The following is a 26,966-nucleotide window of genomic DNA, read 5'->3' as shown; positions in this document are numbered from 1 at the left end:
TAATAATAGTATTAATAATTACTATTTCTTTCCTTACCTACAGATATGTTCCCAAAGATAAACATAGACATCAATTTTACTTAACTTATAGAACCAATTTTCTATAAATTTTTGATTCAATCCACAAACATCTTTATTAAAGATGAAATAGTAATAAAAGTCTCAAGTCGCATTCAACATGAAGCCCTATTGTAGTTAGAGGAGTATATGTCGGAAGTAATAGGTGCGCTTTGTGCAAACCGCAGTTTTGCAGGCGTCACGAAATATAGTGGGGACCTTTTTATGACATGAGGCTGACCTGAATTTCAAAATTACGCCGAGAGGCTAAATTTCGTGAAAATTGTATTTACATTAGGTTCTGCCGAGTATTTTATATTTTTAGCACAAGTTTTTCTTTAACTTTAACAAAGGTCAAAACATCTGTTAAATTATATAGAATTATTTACATATTACCTTACGTTTATTTATTGATTAATTTGCTTATTCAGCTACTTATTATACAATATCTAAACAATTGCATTATACACAAAAGCCAAAAACAGAATACACATTGAATCATAAACACAACACACAGTTAACGATATTACCTACTAATACAAACAAAATTTGTATAATAAATTGTTAGATGCATTAATCATTATAATAATATGTTCAATATAAACGAGATGTTAATTGTCATTTATAATATTTTTATAGTAATTGCATGACATGAAGAGGTTCATAATAAAGTGGTTCTTCTCTTTCAAACATTATTTATGTTAATGTAAAATAGTAGTGTAATAATCTGAATGTGTGGTGAGACATTACTTATTTTGTATTATAACTTTGATATATTCGCGAAGGACAATGGAACAAAACTTGTAGGTTAAATAGGCTTGTTAACAATTGAATTGTCGCTTCTACTTTGCTAGTTATACCTAAAACTTTGTCTTAGAAACTAAAAGGTCTTATTTTCTCTTAGTTTTAATGGTTTGACTCTAATATATACCGATTTGGATTCAATAATAAATTAGCAATTGGCTGGCATTTGCACTCCCAACCAAATTACTCTGATGACGTCGTGTAAAATCTGATATAAATAAAGATTATAACTATAGTATACTATTAGTATAGGATATTTTAATAACTTGATATTGTTACAAAATTTAAAAGGCTACCAAAACAGGAAACCGAGTTGTTGGCTCTCGGAGGGAAAAAAACTATGTACCTTGTAATTTTTAATAAAGTCTTTGAAATACTTGAACTAAATATTTATGCGTTCATATTTCAGTAATTTTCATCTAAGCGCGCCGGCATACTTTAACAAAAATGCGAAGTTAAATTAACAATCATCTTAATTACCTTAAGTTTCATTAACCTAAACAAACTTTTAAGGTTAATTTCTTTTTAAAGATTTAAATATAACTAGTTTTTACGATAGGATAATCTAATATATTAAAGTCTCGTGTCGCGGTGTTTGTAGTTAAACTCCTCCGAAACGGCTTGACCGATTCTCATGAAATTTTGTGTGCATATTGGGTATGTCTGAGAATCGGACAACATCTATTTTTCATCCCCCTGAATGTTAAAGGTAGTCCACCCCTAATTTTTATTTTTAATTTTTAGATAAATTTTTATTTTTTTATGATACAGCATTAAAAATACACACAACCCCTAATTTTCACCCCTCTATAATCAACCCCTATTTTTTATTATAATTGATATACATGGCAAAACGACGTTTGCCGGATCAGCTAGTTTACTTATAAAATTACCAATTTTATTCATAGCAAAGTAAAGAGTACATGCATTCAATTTCTTCGAAAAATGTCGGTGATACGTCGCACAAGAATCTCGCATATAGATTTTGACGCAACGCGAACTTTAGATAATATTACACTCAGCTAGTCAGGGACTTGATATCAGATATCCTGGAAAGTTTATCTGCTAGTTTGTTCTGGCATCTGGCCCAACGCTGGCAGATGTTGATAGAACTTTTAGTGAGTCCCTTAAGTATCTCAGTGCGCTTAATGCGATTTCGATAACGTTAAATTATAGCTCAATAGGAAACTTAAGCTTACGTACGTATATTTTTAACGTTTGAATTGTGAATTGTAATTATTCATTTGTGTATTAATTGTTTCTGATAATAGTTGTGTGTTTAGAAATAATAAACAATAATTAAAATACTTAGTTAAGAAGTTAAATATTTCTTTAAAAACACCTATTATTATTCGGGTAAATGTAAAATCTAACTAAGCAAAGTTGAGCACAAAAGCATATTTTTCTGATTAACAGAAGATCTCTAATTGAAGTAAAATGAGCATTGGAAATAAATAAAACTGATCTCCGCAGATAGCAACTATTTGTAACCTGTCTCGATCTAAATCCTTCGGGGCCGTAGATTTATTAGCCGCCCGTAATTAAAAGTTGGGGTAACCTCGTCAAATTGCGAGGTGAAAACGTTTTAAGACTCACGATCCCTCTAAACCCCCCACTTACACGTAATACTTGCTCCCTTAACAGTCTTTTGTGTCTTTAATTAGAAATTTTTAAGTTAAGTTACGTCTTTTGTTGTCAACGGTTATTCACGGTCTCATGCTATTTAAGTTTATGAGATGCTTTTGTGACATTATTTTTTAAATGATTTTGTGTTAAGTTAGCACGTATAACAGTTTTAAACAAAACTGTTATTAAATTATGAAACACCACTGTAATAGTAATTTATCCCATAACTAAATATTGTGGTAAAAATATAGAATAAAAGAGCTCACTTACGGAGTCTATGTATATAATTAAAGGTCTATTGATGTCTTGTATACATTAAACATCAATTGATTTTAAATATTGATGATTGATATCAATAATTATTGCGTTCTCGGACTTTAATTGAACAGAATTATCAAGTGTTTACAGTTCGAAGGAGTTTCTATTCGAGGACTAAAATTACGTGACCGTGCCGTATTTGGGCATTTGCGGTTTAATGTAGTATATATAACATTTACTACTAACAAAAACACACACACATAAACACACAAAATAACAATAATCAAAGAAAAAAATATAATGAGAGATATAAAAAAAAATCCCCCTTTACCTATTCGGTTCGTTTCAAGTGTGTAATGCGTGTGTGCTGTGGTTGTAACTGGCCTTGGTTCTGCTGTGGAGCAGACAATATGTCATTCTGCCAGAGACCACGTGTTGTATGTTGTTGCTTTGCATTATTAAAAAGGCATATAAAACACTTTTTACCTAGATAATAACGGAACCAATATAGATTCTTGAGATGTTATTTTGGTCGTTTTTCTTTCAATGGATTAAACCAACACTTAGAACCGAAAATATTCAGGCGTAACTTTTTTGTTATGGACAATGGGATATCTTTGTTGGCATCTTTACAACGGGATGAGGCTTTTGTGAAGCATCTCTTTTCATTGGAAAACATGAGTGAAATTTATGACGCGTGAACTTACGTACAGATGTTCCACAATGCCTGTCTGCAAACTGGGTTACACTCAACACTTATACGTATATAACGTGCTTTTTGTATCGGAATACCTGTTTTAAATTGTAAATCTATAGCATTGGTTTTCGTCGAAAAGTCTGTTTTAGTCGACTCGTTGGCTTAACATTGGTAACCGTTTTATTTTGTATTCAATCGCTTAGTAAATATGTTTCGTATTTTGTACGAGCAGTGTTGGCCTAGTGGCTTCAGCGTGCGACTCTCATACCTGAAGAGTCGACGGCGTGTGTCAGGCACTGGAGGCTGATCACCTACTTGACTATTAGATTTAAATGTGATCATGAAACAGATTCAGAAATCTGAGGCCAAGACCTAAAGAGGTTATAGCGCCACTGATTTATATTTATTTATTTTGTAAGTTAGAGTGAAAAATGGGCTCTTAACTTAAGGTTAATAGAAGGCAAGTACTTTTTTAATGTTTGTCTCATTCGTTCAAAAAGGTATAATAACTCGCTGGTATTTCGTCTGTATGTATATGCACGCTCCCAACCCATAAGATGGATCTATTAATTATCGACTAAGAAGAATAATTATTAGTTATAAATTGGCAAACAGTCACCTGATGGTAACTATCCCCAACTTGGTCTGCTATTCGCATTTTATGTAAAACTCTTTTCTTCAAGGAGTTTAAGTTTCGCGAAGTATGTGGAATATGCGCCTCTTAAATTTTAAATGTTAACATGTTTCATGTTCGGTGCATTTTAAAGTTCCCTTAGTTCGCTAAAGTTTTAGAATGCAGAATGGAATATTCTTGAAAAATTACTTTTAATTATGTTTTCATTTTGGCATTAATTTTTTTTTAAATATTATGAAAACAATCGTTAAAGTTCCTTTCTATTATTAGGTAGTTTTAATTGGCATACAAATTAAAGTCAAGTGAATTTACCTAGACTGTTTCGCGAGGAATGGAAATTTATTATATGGCACAAAATCTTTTCTTTCTAATCCTTTCTAATTCTTTAAAATTCGCATAAATGCGATGTGGAACCTTCCTGTATGATATCAGATGCAGGCAAATCTGTGTTTGACTTTCCTATAAAGTGCGGTGCCGTAGCTCCCCCAAACGGCCCGAGGCGTACCTTTAAGCACTCCTTCTAAAGGACATGGAGTACTTAAGGACACGAGTGTTGTGATTCCCTGTTAGCAAGTGCTTTAGCGTTGGGCTTTTTAATTAACGCTCGTTACGTAGAATTTCGTTTTGAACCGGTTATTGCCGGATATTTGAAATTATAATGTTTGTACGGCTCCGTAAATGGGATGACCGTTGAATTTGGAAAAAAAGGGAATCATGTAAAGGTTTAAAATTGTATGATACACTATGTAAATTGTTCGTCTTTTTTTTTAAATAAACACTCCTTGAATAATTTCATATGAATGTAAGATATTTTATTCTTATATCAACGTTTCTTTTTAAATTAGTACTCTCTTTGAATTGTTCTCGTCAAACCTCGTCGACATTCGTTTGTAATAGAAGCCTCATAAATGTTTTACAGGCTTTGGTAAAAGAAGCATTCAAGGAGTTCGTACGCTACAAGGTCGTAGCTGCAGGTCGCGACCTCTCTAACCCACACAGGGCTCCATTTACATATGCAATTACGGTTTCCACTAGTTCCACAATAACCATACTTTAAATATTCAGAGTCCACTTTAAACTTCGTCAATCTGAATTAAAAATGCTTAATCCAATGATGTGTATGAACTTGAATTATCATCGTTATTCGCTAATAATGTAATATAATAATGTATCGGGTTTTATCTTACAATACAATTTATGAAGACATTTCCACCTTACCAAAATGGTATGAGTAAATATGTTAGGAAGCGGGAAGACTTTGACTTTATTTAGCAGTAGTACCAATTCCTTTTTTTAATTTTTAGTTGTAGTTTGTTTAATTTAATTTTTTATATATATTAATTAATGTACTTAATGGACTTATAATTTCTGTTTCTTATATTTTTTAACAATGTAATCTGTTTTGGCTTTGTATATTGTCTAAGTGTTTTCTTTTATAATATGTATATGTGTAGTAGACCAGTGCAGATAGCCTTTAAAAATAATAAAAAGTGAAAAAAATTACAGTAGGATGAAACCCATTAGAAAAGCAGGGGAGTATGATCAAAATGAAAGGAAAAATAAATTACGGTCGATCTGAGGTCGGGAAGGGGAAGGGGAGGGGAGGTTTAAGGGTAAAAAACGGTTTATCTCGATTTCCGGCAAAACTAAAAGTCCTATCGAAGAAAACTAAATGGCAAAGTTGTAGGTCATAAAAAGATCTACAACTTTTGTATTCACACATTTTTCACATAACCTCAAAATTTATGTGAAAAATTCAAAAAACCAACTTTTTGGTTTTTTATTTCTATCTTTTACAAAAATTTATTTTTTTAAACGAAATTTGGTGAAAACTTACCTTATTATGTCCCAAATATACTGTAATTTATTTGATTAAAAATATTTATTTTTTCACCTTATTTTGAATTAATATCGAAAAAACACCCTAATTTTCAATCGAAAATTCTGACGTCAAAATTTTAGCTTTTTTCAAAAAGTTAGTGTGCTTTCAGTTCGTTGAAATCTCTACTTTCCTATGGTAAAAAAATATATATATATTACCATAGTAAATCTTCTCAGAAAATGCAATAAATCGTATGCAGTAACGCCCAGACCCGTCATCCCCTTCCCTACTTCTATTTGAATCTTCTTTAAATTATAATTAGATGCCTATTTATTACTATTTTAAGATAACTTATATATACCTGAGTGACCTAAAAAAATTTTTTAGCCTTTAGATGGGCTAAAATTTTCGTATTTCATAGAGAAGTAGGGAAGGGGATGACGGGTCTGGGCGTTACTGCATACGATTTTTTGCATTTTCTGAGAAGATTTACTATGGTAATATATATATATTTTTTTACCATAGGAAAGTAGAGATTTCAACGCACTGAAAGCACATCAACTTTTTGAAAAAAACTGAAATTTTGACGTCAGAATTTTCGATTGAAAATTAGGGTGTTTTTTCGATATTAATTCAAAATAAGGTGAAAAAATAAATATTTTTAATCAAATAAATTACAGTATATTTGGGACATAATAAGGTAAGTTTTCACCAAATTTCGTTTAAAAAAATAAATTTTTGTAAAAGATAGAAATAAAAAACCAAAAAGTTGGTTTTTTGAATTTTTCACATAAATTTTGAAGTTATGTGAAAAATGTGTGAATACAAAAGTTGTAGATCTTTTTATGACCTACAACTTTGCCATTTCGTTTTCTTCGATAGGACTTTTAGTTTTGCCGGAAATCGAGATAAACCGTTTTTTACCCTTAAACCTCCCCCCCCTTCCCCTTCCCGACCTCAGATCGACCGTAATTTATTTTTCCTTTCATTTTGATCATATTCCCCTGCTTTTCTAATGGGTTTCATCCTACTGTAATTTTTTTTGGTTTCAAAAATTATCGGCACTGGTCTATAGCTGTAAGATTACTTACAAAAAAATAAATAAATAAACTTAAAATAATATAAAACACACATTTACCTTAATTTACAATATATATATATTATATATGATAGATAGATGATTTAAACTGGACCGCAATAAAATTTTATTTAAGTGATCGGATGATTTTTGCCATTCTGGTGAAACTAAATTATAAAATATTTTAAAATTATAATAACTACGTACAATAAATGCATAGTGACAAACATTTTATTCGTGTATCAGTCAAATGAATCAAGTTAAAAAGTATTTGGTTACCATTCAACTAATTCTTCAAACTCGCAAAATAATAACATATGGAATCAAACAATGGATTAATGTGATAAAATATACTTACAATTAAGTGATTTGATAAAAGGTTAATAAGTACTTAAAACGATTAAGATAAAGTGTACACTAATAATTTAAAATATTCATTAAGAATTTAATAAACGTTGCTCTGAGTGTGCCTGAAAGCAATCAAGGCTTATAAAGACCTTCGAAAGCACTATTAGTTAATGGTCTGGGTGGAGCGAAGAGTCGATGGTCACTTGAGACTGTTTGCTCCATTCGAGACTCCCAGAATTGCCATAATGTGTTTTTATTTATTTACTCGTGGTGTGATACATTGCAATTAAATCTTTGTCCATTTATATTCCTAAATACTTTCTTATCCAACAGCCAATGCCCCAACCTTTACGGCCTAAAAATTCAATAAACAACAACTTATTAAAAAATTACATCCTATAAATTATAATAAAGTGGCTAATAAATTGAGTATTTAAATTGTCCATTGTACAATCCCAAGGTGCCGGCGCACGATACCTCTACCAGCTGTTGCTTCCAACTCGGCTTCACGCATTGCACCCGCAGTCCCTGTCTTTGCATTAAATAGACCGTCGATTACGACGGTCTATTAGGTAGATTACTACCTAACAAGACTCTCGATTAAATTTTTTTGCACTATAACAAAACTTATAATTCAGTGTGTATATTCATCAACATCATCGTCTAACTAAAACGAAGTACATTAAGGAAATCTATTTAAAAACACAAAATCCCTGTAAAATAAGAACTAAAGTAATAACTTATTTTTTAATTCAAGCATGATTCGAGGTTATGTTCGTTGAGCGATCCTCAATCTTCAAATGAAAATATATTTCATTTAAAGCAATTGTTCAATCTTTAATGCAGCTTTTAGGTCACGATTACAGATTAGTCTTCCCAGGTTATTTAGAGCGAATGCCTCAAAATGATAAATGGCATATTTAACCAGTATCGGGCGGACGGGTCTTGAAATGAATTGCTTTATGATTTATGGACAGATGTACAAACGGTACAATCTATACATATATAACAGCCTCAATTCATCTTAGGAAACACCTGTTGAACAATAAATAATTATTTGTTGAATGGTTACGAAAGTCACTTTTAATGACCACACCAACAATCCAATTTTTATTAAAGAAAAACACGTAAAATAGCTGATAGATGTACAAGCCAATTTACGAGACAGTATAAATGAAATATCATATTTCTGATTTTAATTAATTGTTTATTAATGATATTAAAATTCAATGTGAAAATAGTACAAAAAGGAGTACAGGCATTTACAACAAAACCATTCTAAGTACGTAACTCATTGGAGCAGCACGGCTCGGAAGCTTCTTTCTATTTAGTTAGCGAGTTGTGTAGCGTGCAGTAAAGTTTAGCGAAGGTACACAGCTCAACGCTGCTGACGCTGCAGCGGCACTTACTCGGAAATTCGCGAAACGTTGAAAGTTTTAGCGCTTACGTATCTCCCACAAGCATTGCTCCACTGCTTGTATATAAACTAATTCCACGTCAAACTGTCATAAAACTAAGTAGTAAATTATTTCAAAATCACAAACTTTATACATTATTACTTTGCGTCGTAAAAATTTAGGTCCCATTACCTTTATGAATGTCTGAAAGTTTGGTTTCGTTAATAAAGAATATACAAATTTTATATCACGCGGCGTGGTACAAGATATAATTTTTTATATAGTTTTGGCAAAATAACTAAATTACTATGTTGTAAAAGCTTGGTCATTTGATCCAATATGTTATTTAATTGTCATGCTAAAAAATATTGTAAATGACGGTATCATGAGTTAATTTTAATAGATTATTTTTCCGACCCAAATATCGGCCAATAGAATTGCACCATTCGACGTCACGTGGTACAACCTACATGGTATTATACTGACAATTTTTTGTGAAAATTTTCTCTGGTCGTTGCTTCAAGAAAAGTATTAAGTAGTTGTTTTATTCATTATGAAATTCTTATTTGTTAACTGTACATTTCGTCTCATGGTGCAATTCTATTGGCCGACATTTGGGTCGGAAAAATAATCCCCCGAATACCACTCGAGCTTCAAAATTATCTGGTATTTCCCTCAAGGTTCGTTGCAAACAAATATAGTTTTATATTAATTGTTTGCAACGAACCTATCGGGAAATACCCGATAATTTTGAAGCTCTTGTGGTATTACATATGATAATTTGATTCATGATCAGCATCAACTAATAAAGTGACGTATGAGCCCGGATATTATTATTAGAACAAAGGGGTAGAGGGTGCCTGGTATCAATAACCTTAGAGGATAATGGATATCAGACACTTGTTATAAATGGATCATATTTACTCTATATATTAATATATTTAGACACGTGCTATATAAGAGTTTGTATTACGCTCGTTGTAACTGATTTACTTTCATTTAGTAAAAGCATCAAAAATATTGAAATCACAAATGCGGAATTAAACAAATTGTCGGTCGGTTGTGAGGATGGAGAATGGTATTTTGAAGTTCTTTTGAAGTTCTTCAAAAATTTGGACAACTGTCTATATAATACAGTAGCTGCTGGTGCAATACGGTGCCCACGATGCTACGGTAACCATGGCATCAAAGAAAAAAGCCTTTTCATAAGTTTTTTTGTGATAAATGAAAGTATGCTGTTTGTCCTAAATGTATAATCCTTGTAAAATTACACATTTTAAATTCCGGCTAAGTTGATAGATTCAAATGTATCCAAAGGTAGGCTACCTTCACTCTCATGCGAAGCAATGGCTAGGCAGTGTGTGTATCGGACTACCGCACTTCGCTATCTACATCAGACACACAATGAATGAAGTATGAAAGGACGTTCTCGGGCGTTCTAACTTTGGCCAGTCTTTATTACCATTCGTGACGATTTCGGTATCGTGTACCGTGTAAAGAAACCAAAGCAAAGTTAAAGGTGGTGGATCAAGTTCAGTGCATGAGAATGTTGGCTATTCTTAGAGCGTCTTGCAGAGACTAAAATTTTATATCTATAAAATTTCGTGATTTCATAATTTATAATATTTAATAGACAGTTTTTGCCGTAACTTAAAACAAAAGATACTTCACGGCAATAAAGAGTGGATTTGAAGGTGGAGCATTAAATTACTATTTACGAGGCCATTATGTATGTATAATGTTCTGCAACTTGTGTTGTACTGTGATGAGGTTCGACTCAAAGGCACCTGTGCATCGTTTACGTGGGTTCTCTATTTAGTTTAGTTGTTTACATGCTGGGAAAATTACAAGAATAATTCTATATGATTAATATTAAATATGATTTGTTCTTATTTTACGAAGTTCTACAAACGGACTCATTTTGGCTTAATGTACTTTAAACTTACTTGATTTTTTTTTTACAAAAACCAAAACAAAATTGAAGTGACTTTTAGTAAGTTTTGTTAAAATGCGAGTAATATTTTCTTATAAAACTGCTCAGCTTCTGTGGTTTAGCTGGCTAAGATTACACTCATTTAATGCGTATAATAAGAACTTTCATTCCAATGTTCTATCACAATGGAAATTGATATAAGGATATTCACATACAGAGGCAAAAATGTGTCTCATTTTGTAGTTACGATACTTAAATTAGTTAGTCCAAAAGCTATGTTAATACAAGGTCGTTTTCGATTACTTACGAAAGATAAAAAGAACACGTAAAAATAAGATTTTAATGAACAAGCGCTTAATGTTTGAATATAATACGGTACATGAGATATAAAATCTCTGACTACGTTTTAATTAAGGAGTGCAGTATTCAAAGGCCGCAATAACGAAGCTCGTAGAACCACGTAACTTACTGAAGTTGCTTGCATGTTGACACGCCCCTTTCACATACTTCAAGGCTACGTAAGCTTTGATTAATGTAATACGTTGTTACGTTCTTGGCGGCTTAGCACTACTTTTCTTGAGAACTGCATGTTTAATCTACTCTTTTTTTTAAATATAATCGACGTTAAAGGTTAATTAGTAGTATTAAAGATACTTCATATAATCTCATAAATTAGAATAAAAACTTAAACTATTTGTGGCAAATAATGAGCGCAAGGGCACAGAAAAGTAAAAATGAGATTAGGCAATAGAAACATATATTGTACCTTTTCAAGGAAGAATAATAATAGAAACTTCTTGGAACTTACCTATCACTTGCATCGTATACGATAATTTCCTTTATTTTAATTATTGGTGCTGATTTTTTTTTTATTTAAATTACATATAATGTTTTGATGGAAGTTATTGATAAAAAAATATGTAACACTTTTACCGCACATTGTTTTCGACACAATGTTGGGAAATTGAACGAAGAGAAAGTTGAAAACTATGAAATACGTGTCCGTCAGGCTTTGGAATATTTTGCCCCAAATAAAAAATTTCGAACATATAGTAGAGAAAAGTTAAAAAACCTACAAAACCAAATTTGGAGTGCCCTTGTTGGCGCAAGACCCTTTTATGTAAATCTTGAAGGATGTGACTGGATTGCCAATGAGACACTTGGATTATCTTGATGAATTCAGCTTTTTACGTAACTCACATAAAGGTACATGCTTGGAGTAACTAATAACGATTCCTGTTTAAATTTGTCAGTAAGTGAATAATGTAAAACAACTTGTGACATAGCATCATGCTATTTATTTGATATTTGTTACAAGTTTTAGACTACATTTTAGTCGAACACACAAAATAACTACACATGTAAATAAATACACATTTCAAACAAACAACTTAATACCTGTTGTAGGTATATAAATAATATTTAATAATAAAAATACGTGTCATAAAAGATAACATTTTCGTAAGAATCCGAAGTTATAAATAGAGGTATGTAGAGGTATCTAATAATGTTTGAATTGTAACAAAATGCTATTGTACCTCGCTTTGAATAGTCCTTTTATTGCCAATGAATGCGGGCGCGGTATTGTGCCTCTAAAGTTAAATGTAGGTATAAAATGATACATTCACTTCACATTCGTGCCAGACAATAAATTATTGTATGTGACATATGTATTTACTATAGGTATGACAGCTAACAAATATACGAAACTGTTTTTATTTCAAATGTAGGAATAATTGTATAAGAGTACTCGATAAGAATGGACTTCAGCAGATGGCTTTTCAACACTATTTGTTAAGTTTATTAATATATACAAGCATCAAGGTTTGCAACATGTTTACCTAAACATGAAATTTAAGTAATATTGAATGTTTCATCCAAAGACTTATACCACCACATCATGACTCATTTTTTCATTACTCCCATTTTCTATTACATTATATTAAAAAGTAGGGCTATAGTAAAACACGAACTTCACGAGCTATTCAAAATGTTAGATGTTTCATTGTTTCAGGCGAAACAGATAAGAGAGAAGTCTGAAAGGGGAGCACCTGTTAATGGAAACTTTATTAAAACAGTTTTGCGAAAGACAAAAGTTTGTTTGAATAAAGTGCTGAACAAAACAAGAATGCGAGGCGCAGGTGGATAGCATGACAGCTTTTGCCACCGCGGCCTGATGGCGCTAATGCGCCGAATACTAGGCGACGCCCAGGTACGTTGGTTATCATCATTAAGTGTAAAGTATATATTTATATTAATTTCCAACACACCAATATACAGTATTTACACTATTCTTAACCTACATAGAAATAACAATAATGCTGTGGAAAATATTAGTTTTGTTTAGTAAACACATTGAAATTCACCATTCCTAAACGGCATTATACAGTATTTTGTCTAAATATACTTCGGAACCGAGTAAGCTAGAATAAATTACACTACTTTATAAGCTCTTCTTAAGGACAGGTCGATCAACCGAAGTGCAGACAGCAGAAATTCACGTAGTTTAAACACATATTTATGTCACTAAGTAACATAATTCACACAATATTTCCTAAGATAAAATTATTTACGTGAAATACACTTTGAGCAACGCATGAACTGTCTATTACTGTAAACGACAGGTTGGAAAGTGAATAGACGATGCTGTTTAGATAAATAGAGATGATAAGACGAAAGGTCGTCGAAACGTAAGTCTTTTAATATAAGTCCATGTTTATGAAATGAACTCACAGAGCCGCCATAACTCGTCGCTTAAATGGAGCGGGCATTGTTTTTATGAGTGCATTATTAAATATTCCTATTGTGGCCTAGATATAAAACAAATTAGATTCCTTAGCGTGATTAATGGCAGTGAGGGAAACCGTGTTCCAATTTGGTTCAAGTAATGCGAGTTTTCTATCGAAATGTTCTATGACAAAAATAAATTTGCTTATCAGTATTAGCTGAATGGGTTTTAAGCAGTACTAGTTATTGAATAAGAGTTTGAATTATGTTAAGATATTTCGTGATAAGTTTTAGATTGCTGATTTTATTAGTTGGGTTACTTATTTTGAGTGACAATGTAAATTCACTGTTCCATTGAAGCCCATGTATGATCTTTTAGCATTTTATGTAATCCGCTGCATGACATTACACTTCATACTATTATTATTAGAGACATTATATTATTAGAACTCGGACTTAACATTACAAGCTTAATAAACAAATAATATCTCTTAAAACGCAAGTATCTTCAAAATTAAATAATTTTTATTTGATACCTCATCTGCGAGTCATTTAAATTAGTTCATAATAAAAATGTATTAACAAAATGAATAATGTGCAGGCGAAACTTCGAAAAATGGTGGATGAACAAGTGTCGGTGGGGACGAGGGTTGATACTGAGGCGGAGCCGGAACCTGCTGATCCTCTCATCACTCCAGCATGTTCAGTTCTCGATAGGTCGGACTTGGACAGACCAGTGCCTCCCGAAAGACGACTGCTTATTAGCACACTCGACAAACCAAGGAATGGATCTCTAAACGGGGACCAAGCCACCCTTAATAGATCAACTAGACTATCTATTAGAAATGGAAAAGATAACCCATTTATAGGTTGGTATTCGAAAACGTTTTTGTTTATAATTGTTCGAGCAATGATTTAAGACTCAAACAAAAAGCAGAAAAGAAACATGATCGCTCGTATAAAAACGCTCAGTACACCACCAATTTTAAGAAATTAGCGACTAGGTACTACGTTTTCCTAAGAATGGAACTTCAAAAAAAAACTTAGTTGTGCAAGGTTTGCTTATTTAACTTTGAAATTAATTACCTTAAAAATAATATTTAGCCATTCTTAGATCAGTTCAGTTCAGAATTGTTTTGGATTAATATCTCATTTTTCATGCATGGCTTTAAACTTTTAGTCTAACCTCTTAAACAGTTTCTTCTCCAGATGATGACAATAAAGAAAATCATACGAATGGTAAACTCGATTCTCCAATAAAATGGTCGACTCAAAATGGTAGTGACAGTGGCACATATGCCGAAATAGGGAATAGTAATACAAGCGATAAGAATCCTTTGGATCCAGCTGATAGTTCGGAAGAGGAGGTTCCGTTGCCTGATGCGACGTCGCCAGGTCGGAGTAGTGATGGACCGGAACCTAGAGCTGATATTACGGCTACACTTGATGGAGGTAAGTTTATCAGTAGCAAGTTGTAGGGCCCCATTAAATATGCGATTAGTGGAATTACCGCAATTCATAAACTGACTGGGCTACTGCACACATTCATTTAATAGTATATTTAAAGCATGATTGTTTTATTTATATATTATTTATGATGGCAAACAAAAATAATTTAAAAAATGACAGTTTGTCTTGCCATATATTTCCTAGAAAGGGTTCTTGCTATTCTTGCTCTACAACAAACAACCAGGCTAATCCCGGCTTAGAAACACTTATGATATTTTATCTCGCAAATATCATCCTTTGTAAGGTAAAATATTAACAAGAAAAATATAAAGTTTCCTGTGTTTGAGTTACGGACTATAATACGGGAGATAATAGTTGGTAACTAGTCGGGCTGGAATGTTTGAGTTGGTGATGAAGTAAGTTACGACTTAGTTGGAGATTCTTCAATGCTGTCTTAAACTTACAAACGTTGTCACTAATGTCTCGAATAAGCTTTGCTCAGTACTAATTACCTGAATAATTAAAGTATGACCAATAATAACCTACACAATAGTCCGCAGTTTTCGTCTCTAGAGAGTTACTGTAAAAATTCCTTAATTAAATTTATACTCCATGAACGAAAAAACAAATTGAATTATAGCCTGATAAGGGTATATATTTGTACATCAAATTGAGTTAATGTGCTTATCTGTATATGTTTATATCTTTTTATACATAAATTCGTGTATTCTTCGATAAGTTTAATTTAATCTGAAATTACTATTGGTTCAGTACCTATGCACTCAAACAAACATCCAGTTAATCATTAAGATTTAAAGTTAATATCATTAGCTAGTTATAGATTTTAAGAATAGCATCAAAGCATATAAAAAGTTTAAAGACGAAGTAATGTGGAAGTTACGAAATAATAAGCCATAAATTGGTGTCCGTTTTCACATATAATGGAAATATTAGGCAGTTCTCATACATTGTCTTCCCCTCGCAGCCCCAGTGCGCTAATGAGCTGGCTGCCTTGGGGAATAAGCTCATTTGCACTAACTGCAGCCGGCTTACAATGAAGGAACTGTGATGTTGTCGTTTGTCATTTAAGACTTGTCGTCTTTTTGATTAGCTGGCAGTATTCTTCCCAGCATTAACGAGTAGTAAGATATCTTATTCATTCTAGACTGATTTAGATGAAAATTTTTATACACCTGGGTACATTTCCATGACTCTCATCATGGTAAAAAGCAAAGGATTTTCATACTATTAAACCTGTAGTTTTAATATTATCCAACTTTATATGTAACGTTTCATAAAACACATATTTTTGTTCATAATTATTACGATAGCAATTAAAAGTTATTTTGAAGAATTTCATCTCCGATAGTTAAGTTTAAGCTAATGCAAGCGCTCAATCTGATTTAAATAAAGGTTAGAAGGATATCCGAAAGGTCAATATGAAAGAGAACATCCCACGCATTCATCATTATTGAACGTTTATAGCGTTCGTTATCGCGATGTATTGTACAGTTCTCTACGTTCGAAGAGAAATGTGTTAACGACAGATTCAATAGAATTTCAGTACAATTAAGGATGTTTTTATTTCTTTTGGTGAATCGCAATCAAAGCCACTACACCTGTGCCGCGCTGCGATGCGTGATACATTCAAATAATCGATTTGTCTGGACGGGACCAACCACTTTCGTGACTGAGAGGAGTTTCGTGTTTTCGATGTTTAGATTGTCCAAATTATTCCTTTATAATGCTTTACTTCTCATTATTTACATGTAATGACTATCATAGATTTTTGATAAGGCAATTAATTTACTATATATTTTTTATAGAATAATTATACTATAACAAAAAATGTGAAATACGTACGTCCGTATATAGCTATTTTTTGTAATTAAAATAACCTCCAATTGTTAACTATGTAAAACCTTTTTGTAAAAAGTAACAGCAGCCAGTCCGAATAGATATTTAAACGTTGCGAGAAATCAATTACATTCTCGTTTATTTTAGTTGATCACTTTTGCATTTTATAAAACACCTTCTTTTTTATTTTGTTTATAGTTATAATTATTTTTATGTGATGAGAAAATAAAACTTAAAAGTATTTTATTTAATTACACATCGTTGCGAAAATACAGGACAATTCAAATAATTAAATACAATGGGGGTAACTGGCGCTTTCAAGCGGTCTCATCCATAGCGACCACTGTGAGGAAAAAATAATGAATTAAATAAGGCGCAATGAGTGCAAAACTACATTATATGTACAAGAAAAAGGACACATGAATCACAATATCTTCAATCAGATAAGTTAGTACGAATATTTGGGATATTATGTGTCCAGGTAACCAGCTTGTATAGGCAAGGAATTAAATTCAGAAGAGAATAGGCTTTAGCTATATGCTACCATGAATTTAAAGTCGTTCTTAAGGTAAGAAGAAGTTTTAGAATAGAATGGAATGGATGGATGGAGATTGTAAGCATTCAGCCTCTGATGAATGGGTGTGGTCGCCCAAGCTTGGCATGGCTTACACAACGCAGAGATGTGGTCTTACTTTCATAGACCGAATATGAACGATACAGGAAGTTACCACAATGCTCCATTGAATACTCAATCAGTACTAGCCTGCGTTCCCTGAACGCACTGTCCAAAGTCAAGATGGCGTCGTATACAATGTATATATTATATAAAGCTGTTCTAAGTGTATAAAGTTTGTTTTTGACTAACAATGTTCTTGTGTACTCAACCGCTTATATAATAAAGATAGTTATACGAATAAGTGTAGTTGTTATACTACTATTCCTATTATTATTATTATTAAAGACATCACATCATAACATTACTAATGTTACTTTGGTGAACAGTAAAAAATAACATAAATTTCAATGTCATCTTTGGGGTGGGCTTGCAGGAATCGCATGAACACGTACTTGAATATATGAGTATGTTTTTAGTATGTTGTTAACTACAACTAGTTTTAAGCGGTATTTCTGATATTAATATAATTAAGCGTTTCTTAGTATTCACGATATTCCTTGAACCACGTAGCAACAATAATAAAATATTACCTTATCATTTTACCTGTATATCGTTTATAAAAAAAAATCGGTTTTCATTTTAGACATATTATTAGAATTTTAAAATTAATTAAATTATATTTAATAAGAATCATCTCAAAAGGAAATCATCTCTCCCGCCTTTGAATAAATGAAACTAATAATTTGTTTACTACGTATAACTTAGAAATCCATTGCTTAAATTGAGATACTGTAGAAATGATATTAAAATGATTATGTAATAGATGCGGCGTCTCCAGGCGGTCGGTCGGACCGATCGCGTCAGGAAGATGTTCCCGCATCCCCCGGGATGCTCTCTGCCGCTCAAATGGCTCGACGGCTGCGATCTGAGAATGAACGGCTACAGGTTACTTTCATTAATCTCGATTAATTTTGTTTTGCCTAGGGACTGGCTTATTTACGATATTCTGTAGAGATGTATTTATTTGTTACAAATGGTTTTCAAATTATTTCTTAAGTAATCTAGTAATCTATCAACCCGTATTACACACATATTTTGCGTGACATACTACTTTCTACTACTAATACCGACAGTATTTTTAAAATTCATTACCGTAATTATTCACGGTTTTATCAAACAATTCACGTTCGGTTACAATTTGTGTACATAAGGCTACATCTAATATTCACCTGATAAGGTTGATTTAAATACCTTAACTTGATTTAACAATTAATGGAAAGCCAATCGACTGAAAGCCTTATCTTATGCCTACAACTTTAACCATTATCTGATGAGTTATTTTCACGATAAAATGGTAAATATTGTTCAGTTGGACACGTGTTGCGTGACTGCAATGTTTTATCCGTCGCATGTGTTCGAAAGTTAACAAATCGATGGCAATTAATCTTGGATACAGGCGGAGTTAACTCGGGTTCGACGATTGCTCGTAGCGGCTGTGGAGAGGGGGGAAGTGGGGAACGCCTTGATCGAAAGGGCCCAGGGGGAGGAAGAGGAGAGTCCGCCGCTCGACCCGCAGCAGATGGAGAAAGAGTTGCTGTTGGCGAGGGAAGCTGTTAGCTGTTAGTATACATGTTTCCTATTTAACTTATTCTATCACTGAAAGGATTTATGAAAGTAATTTAGTCTAAACCAAAGTACTTATTTATTTAAATTACGTTTGCTTTGTATTGAAAATAGATAGAACAGTGCGTTTGTTAAACAAATATACTGATTATGTGTTTTTGAATAATGGGTTGGATACACGATGCCTTAATTAGTCTAAAAACCTTTGGTTTACAATAAAAAGTACTAGTAAAAAAACGTTAAACGTTTTAACAAAAGATCCCACAACGTAAGCGCAGTTTCTTAGAAATAAATTAATAAGAACAAGAGTTTAAACAGTCTAATAATACGTATAATATGAATGATTTATTATTAAGAAAAAAATATAATTAAAATTTTACTACAAATTATTAAAATACGGACGATGTGAACGAGTTTACCATTACTTTTAAATTAGAATTAGCGTCATTAGGTAATTTTAATTTACACAAAGAATACTTTTATTAGCATTTTTAATTGAACCTTTTGTGATAGACGATAAAGAACATTACTGGAATTAAAAAGAGAGAAATTAGAACGAAAATAGTATCTACCTGTAAAGGCTTTAATCAACGGTCTTATGCTGTTTGATAGGGATTGTGAACCGGGAAATGTTATCAGTACTATTGTTGTTATCTTTATAAAGTCACAACTTTTTCTTCTTGTTCTATACAATTATTGTTTTATTGGTATTAAATGAATTAAATTAATCTATTTTCAAAAATATTAACCTAAGTTGTACACAAAATAAGAAGCTATATCTATAATTCTATCCATTTACTTAATATTATATAGTTATTAACCTTACAAGAGTTAATTTAAGGATATAATTTATGTATTATGTTCGATCCATCATAATAAAAACACACATATGACACATAAAGTGACTCATACATAATAGTCGTTTTAGACTAAATATAGGTTGACACAATGCTATAGTAATATCACGATATAGAGTCCGAATGATTTCGTAAATTGGTTTTCGGGTCACGTTTTCGTGGGTTGGTTTGTAACTTCCACTGGCATTTCACTAATGTCATTACCTTCACGAACACCGAACTATATTGGCTTTTGAGATAAATTTACTACGTAATCTATTTTCAATTTATGTTATTATAGTGGAATTATAATTCGTAGAATGTTTATGAATATGTACCTTAATATCTCAAGATGTGGCCTTCATTAATATTCCTTACTTATAAATTTCATTATACATATACATACTGAAGACATTTTTGCTTAGTGTTTGAATATAAATTTATGTTTATTATATTAGGTGTATCTAATAATATATTAAAAGTGTGAGACGTCTCGTGGAGTAAGGGGCATAGAAAAATTGCTCATTTGTTTACTGATTATTAAAACAACCAAGTGTTCCAAACTAATTATTGTTTGACCATAAATGGAATCCGGGATAACCCAATAGTTTTAGCAAATTTCCACTAAGCACCGAACGTGATCTAAAAAGTTCGTTCCAATTCGTAAAATCTACTGAAGCATTTCATTAGAACATTTTAACAGGTTAGTGGAGTTGTTAACATTTTGAATAAGCAGCAAACGGCCCGTTTGTTTGAGCCGATAACTGAAGCATAAACGAAAGTTACACAACCGCAGAGGGGATAGAAGTGCGTGTAATAAAACAAAGGGTTAGAAAGTTTTTTAATCACGTATTAGCAAGTGAAGCGTTCGTGAAGCGCGATATTTATGCTTTTAATCGCAGGTTACATACTGTATGTATCCTGCGATTACATAAATGAGCCTTTAAAATTAGAATTCATCTATCATATTAGTTCTTTTAGTTACTAAATGCTGATAAAATGTATCTTGTTTAATAATACTAATACAAATTGTGATATTTGTAATGTGATTTGAAATGCCTAGATGAATCAAACACTTGATATCTTCTAATATATAAAATTCTCGTGCCACAATGTTCGTTCCCATAATCCTCTGAATCGGCTCGACCGATTCTTATGAAATTTTTTATGCATATTCAGTAAGTCTGAGAATCGGCTACTACCTATCTTTCAAACCCCAAAAAAAATATTATTTTATTATGTGGCATTTTATAAATGCCATTTTTTGCCAACATACAACCCTAATGTTTCACCCCTCTACGATTAACCTAACCCTAACCTATTTTTTAGTATAGTAGATAGTAATTTTAATTGAACTAAAAAAATGTTTCCTAGAAATAATACATGGCAAAACAACGTTTGCCGCCGGGTCAGCTAGTTGTATATATAATATGCGAAAGTGAGCTTATGGAACGCTCATGCGATTTATCAATTAAATTTGACAAAATGGGTAACTTTTACAGTTATGTTATGTATGGAAAAGGAATTCCCAAAAACTAATATTCAATTTTGGAAGCGTAATATAATACCACATGGTACTTAAACTAAAAGACCCGAAGCTCGTAAACCCTTCGCAGTTTTATTATTATTAAATCCAAATATAATATTGGATAAGCGTAATGTTACGTCAAACGGTTTCGCTCTATAAAATACCGATCAAAGTGTGCTTATCTGCGCAACTGAGCCTTGCTAATCGCCAGCCGGGTTTATTGTCCTTTACAACGATAATGCTCACGTAATTTATACCTTGCCTTTAAAGCGCCTGGCTTTTTTTCTACGAATAAGATTTTTTAAGCGTGATTCGAAACAATTGATCAACATTGAATCTATGTCAAATGTAAATACTAACAAAAGGTCTTAAATCCATATATTATTATGTTTTTGAGTTACAACTAGTGGTACACACACATCGACATGAAATATAATTCGAAAAAAATCTGGATAAATGTATTCTCGTAATTCCTTGTTAGTATTTTCAAAAGGTGTAAATTAATTTTTCCCAAATATTTCGCAATTTAAGGAAGCAAATAATTTTAACCACAACTTTTAAATACTAAATAGATAAACCGTAAACTGGAAAACTTGGGTTCATTCAATTTTCATTTGCTCCAGTTATCCGTAATTGAAATCGATATTCAGCTTCATATTCAACGCTTTCAATTTTATCCCTTTTATTGAATAAAAATACGTATTTAAAGGTGAAATTTTGGTAAATACGTGAAACGAATCTTAAGCATCAGCCCTGCGATTCTGTAACTCACTTTTCGAACTTACACAGCGGTTTTCGCATCGGCGGTCGCTCTCAAATCAGTCGTGAAGCAGTCATTTTATGATTTGGCATTCTGAAAATGTGGGAGCTTGTAGTTTATTGTTTATCGAAAAGTGAGTTACAGAATCGCAGGGCTGATCCATTAACTAATACTAAGAATTAAACTTCCTACATTATTTGACATTATGTCCCTCTCGCCTGACTGGATATGATTATATGAGCTGAGAAGACAGATTTTAAATATTTAAAAAAATATATAAAAGTTCGCAAACCAGTTTTATATTTATTTTATTACAATCGAATACAGTTCACATATACAGCTACAATTGCATATGCTTGACTTTATCCCTAACAAGCAATTTCTTCCGGTCAGCTCGGGCAAAAGAAACCAGACGGTATAAAAAAATAAAACATTAATTAACTTCATAATTCCATTTTATACTAACATATTGTAGAGGAGGCAAAAACGAAATTAGGAAAATCGATGTCAGTAAGTACATGTTCTTTAAAACTGAAAATAGTTTTACCAAAATTATACTTTATATTTTAGCTCTCAAGGCTGATAAGAAGAGGCTTAAAGCTGAGAAATTCGATTTACTCAACCAAATGAAGCAGCTTTACGCGACTCTTGAGGACAAAGAGAAGGAGCTCCGGGACTTCATTAGAAATTATGAACAGGTTCGAGTGATATTTGAGCTCTGCTTATTACAAGTAAGATAAACCTATTCAGATGTTGAATAAAATATCAGGACTGTCTCAATCCTGAGGAGTAGTCTCGACAATTCGTTTTGTATATTTACTTAAAACTGGTCTTTACTAATTTCCATTGTTTCGATCTGCAACGTAATGCAGCGTTCAGTGACCAACTGGCATTTTAGATAAGTACATAATACTCATACAGATTTTTTATGATAATATAAATAAATCCACAGTGAAAATGTGTACCCTTTTTACCCACTCATGTATCCGACCTTATTTATTCTTGGTTCTGTGGGCTACAACGAGCTAAGAGTACGCCGAATTCGCGCTTGTGATGTACTTCATAAAATTGTTACATGGCAAGGACAGTAATTCTGCAGTACTTCAGTTCCTTTGCTACAATGTGCCCGATGGGTACGTCAGAAAGCGACATCGTCCGCCGTTACTCCATGGTCCCACAGATAGGACTAACGTTCTCAAAAGGGCACATATGATTCGGTGCATTAATTTAGTTAACGAGTTACATACATTTTTACTGTCCGTTGAGGAAAGTGTAAAAAGTTCTATTATTTGTTTGTGCCTATAGCAGTTAGTGAATTTCTTGTATTTTTTATAATGTAATTTTGTTTTTCCTAATTAATTTCGTATGTTTGCTTTTTTTTGTTTCGTCTGTAAATTTTATTCACTTATTGTTCACTCTTGTCAATTTAGGGTAGCCTGCTAAGGCAGGAGTGTTTTTGTAAACAAAATTATTTATTTAAATAATTTTGTTTCACTTATAACAGATGCGGTCAAGAAGCGGTGCGTCCTCGGCGTTGGGAGCGGAGCGTGCAGAGCGGGAACGTGAGCGGGCTGCTCTTTTGCGTCACGCAAGAGACGAAGCAGAGAGGTCCTTGCAATTGGCCGCTGCGTTAAGTGCCCGAGATACGCAGCTACGACATGCAAGGGAACAATTGTATGAAGTATGTAAAATAGGCTATAGAAAGAATAAATATGGAACATTTGTTAAATTCAAATTAATTTATACAACGACACGTTTGTTTACTCCTGACTGCGTAAAGTTCAATATCTATGCACAGAATTACAAAGTTAAAGTACGATAGTCAAATAGCCATTGTGATTAACCACGATAGTCAAGTAGATTGTGTCCGAAGTCCGAACTATAACTAGAACCGCAACTAATACCTAGCCCGGACTCGAGCCGCATCGAAGTTTCAGACAAACCATGTCGGAGAAATATTAGCTTTCGCTCTTTACAAATAGTTCAATTAAAGTACTTTCATATGAGTTGAATAGTTCGATCAACTATAGCCAATATTTTACATAAGTTTCAAACCAATATGTTAGATAAAATTGTAAAATACATATACAAAAATTCAAAACTGACAATTATATGTGTTTTATTAAAAAAAAATTACGTACAATTTTCATATACAAAGTAAAACCCTTCAATCACCAAATGTGGGTAAGGTTAATTATATAACAATATTATCACTAAGTCTACAGTTCAAAGTTGCCTGTCATGTCCTGGCATAGAAGATAGGCATCGGCCTAAAGCATTAAATCAGTGATATAACTTGCCACTAGAGACAAAACCCACGTCACGTTCATGAAACCCATAGGAAATGAACTCGTATGAGAATGATAATAGCCTCGGCTCGCCGTTAACTATCTTAGGCCTCCGTTAACATTATTTTAATAGAGCATAATTTTGGATATATAACTCTTGAATGTGGACTATGTTATCAAGACTGTTTTTTGACGAACCCACATTTTTTATATACTTAAGGATCGTTTATTCTGATTATCTGTTACTTTTTTCACAAACATAATATAGAAATGTAGAAGATCGTCTAAAGAGAGACTTATTTTCTTGTATCTACGGTTGTATTATAAACAAATATCGATTAAATGTGCTTTGTAAGCGATTACGTTGCATTGTTTGTAATTTTTTATACAAAATATTATAAGTTTTCACCCGTTAAGCATTCGCGTCGCACATACTCATTACTATAACTTATCAAAAACATTTTATGTGCTTGATTTTCTACGTAATGTACAAACCTGCCCTGCGATTCTGTAACTCGCTTCACACACCCTCAGCGCTGATTTTTGCTGTCAAATCGTTCGTTTCGGTGTCATGTTACAATTTGGTATTCTGATAAACAATAACCGCGACAAAAGCGCCGCTCAAATGAGATTGTTCACATTTGGAACTAAAATTTGGCACTGCTACACTTACGCTCCAAAATTGTTGGTATTTGGTATTCTGATACATACCATTTGACATCTCATCTCACTTAAATGTACATTTTGTACGTCAAATTAAAAGTTGCTCTTCCCTCGCTGAAATCGTCATTTACCAGTGAGTTAGCCATTTTTAGTGAAGTTAAAACTTGTTTTATGTGAAAATATTCTAAAATAGGACAATCTATATGTATCTTGGGGTAAGTTTATAAAATAATATTTATAATACAGCATTATTTTACGAAAAAAATATATATATAAACATTAAGCTTCGTGAAATAGAACTTTGTTATTGTTACAGAAGGCCCGTTTCCACTTTAAAGTTTAAACCTCTATTTCAAGAAATAAATGATGTAATCCATTAAAAAATACTTAATATAATATCTATAGATGGCGAAGAAAATGTAGGCACGAAACGACCAATTGGTTTCTCGGCGTTGGTTACTATCGCTTTTTTCCAATACTCAAGAAATTATATGGTATTGACGAAACCTAGAACATATGCTGCTGAGATGAACGAAGAGTCTAGTAAATAGATGATCTAAGGTAAACATTTTGATTACTTTAGCATTAAAAATATAATTTTTATCCTAGAACCAATTTTTCGATGCAGTCTTGATCATGTCTTGTCTCTAGCAGAGATAAGTCGAACAGAAAACGATAAATAAGATAGGTAAATTTTGTAATATATTTGTATTTTTCTACTATACTAAAATTATAAATCTAATAATTTCAGAGATCCCCAAATGTTCAAAATTCCTGATAGAAAAATACATTCTGCCTTTGAAGAAGAAGAATATTACATGTGTATTATACAACAAGGCCCCTGGATATAAAAAGACACAATAGTGCAGACATTTTCAAATTATTGAATTTCGACTATCCTTCAATTTATAATAAATGATAACACAGTACAATTTCGGTTCCTATATTTTTATAAAATATATTGATATAACATTAAGGTTTTGGATAAAAACATTATTCTGCTTTACACAAGTATGAAATACCATCATTACATACATGATGGTTTAAGTACTTATTAAGCTTTTTTAAATTTATCGTTCATAACTATTACTTTTTACAAACTAATTAGAAAATATATTAAAATAAATATATTTGTCTACAAAATAAAGAAGATGTTATTGATTAGCTCTATGTGAGGCTGGGTTTTAATTAGTTTTTATTATACTTAAGTTTGTTTTACTGAAAGTTATTTTGTAGTGTGTTAAAAGTTTACTATAATCATTAAATTAAATGTTTAAGTTATTATATTGTTCTTTTATTCACCTATAAAGTAACATGGCTTATATATTTTTCAATTCGGCTTAGCTATGTATTTAACTCGGTTACTACGTTTTCTATAGGCAGTCATTAAATAAGTGGTAGATTTAATTAATCATTTTATTAATATAATATTATTAGATACAAAAAAAATTATTATGAAGTACACAATTATCTTAAACACGGTAATACAATTTTTCATATAAAAATCATAGTTGTCCAAACTGCATTCAAAATAGATTAGTGGTCTCGGTTTAATATGTCTTCTTAACATTTCAATAATTGGTCATTTTCTTCCTCATTCTTGACAACTACCACTGATGGCTGTAATACAATGATTATCTGTTAAAATTGTAAATAGGGAAATGTGGTAGGTCACTGTACTGATACAATAATATTGCATAGCAATTTAATTATTGTAAAGTTAAGGTAAATAATAAAAAAACTTGCATAAAACACACAAAAACTTATATATGGGATATCTTTGTATTTCTAAGTAAAGTATCTTAAAAACATGCTATTACTTTTTACTATGCAACTATATAATATTATAACTAAGCCAAATATTATTAAAAGTTTTATGGTAACAAGGCTTAGTAATTTCGCACAGTATTTGATTCAGTACTATGAATAAAAAAAATCTAGAGCAAACCTATATTTAGACTCAAA

The 26,966-nt window shown here is 32.0% G+C and overlaps 1 protein-coding gene across 8 annotated transcripts in view; it reads left to right on the top strand.

The window, feature by feature from the left end:
* The window catches only part of LOC125053585 (kazrin), a 60,619-nt gene that overhangs the window by 19,141 nt on the left and 14,512 nt on the right, over positions 1-26,966 (top strand). For 6 of the 8 annotated variants that reach the window (XM_047654999.1, XM_047655001.1, XM_047654997.1 and 3 more), the window contains exons 2-8: positions 12,669-12,866; positions 13,983-14,250; positions 14,579-14,833; positions 18,127-18,248; positions 18,760-18,922; positions 22,621-22,748; positions 23,555-23,731. In XM_047654999.1, the coding sequence (XP_047510955.1) occupies positions 12,831-12,866; positions 13,983-14,250; positions 14,579-14,833; positions 18,127-18,248; positions 18,760-18,922; positions 22,621-22,748; positions 23,555-23,731 (1,149 nt within the window). In that variant the 5' untranslated portion in view covers positions 12,669-12,830. Of the gene's footprint in view, positions 1-11,553; positions 11,861-12,668; positions 12,867-13,982; positions 14,251-14,578; positions 14,834-18,126; positions 18,249-18,759; positions 18,923-22,620; positions 22,749-23,554; positions 23,732-26,966 lie in introns of those variants that run through there. The other 2 variants (XM_047654998.1, XM_047655000.1) reach the window with 2 other exon arrangements.

Source organism: Pieris napi, chromosome 11 (assembly GCF_905475465.1).
Source record: "Pieris napi chromosome 11, ilPieNapi1.2, whole genome shotgun sequence".
In the NCBI taxonomy this organism is placed as follows: domain Eukaryota; kingdom Metazoa; phylum Arthropoda; class Insecta; order Lepidoptera; family Pieridae; genus Pieris; species Pieris napi.
The sequence above is the reverse complement of the archived record's forward strand: the minus strand, read 5'-3'. Positions and strand labels throughout refer to the sequence as shown.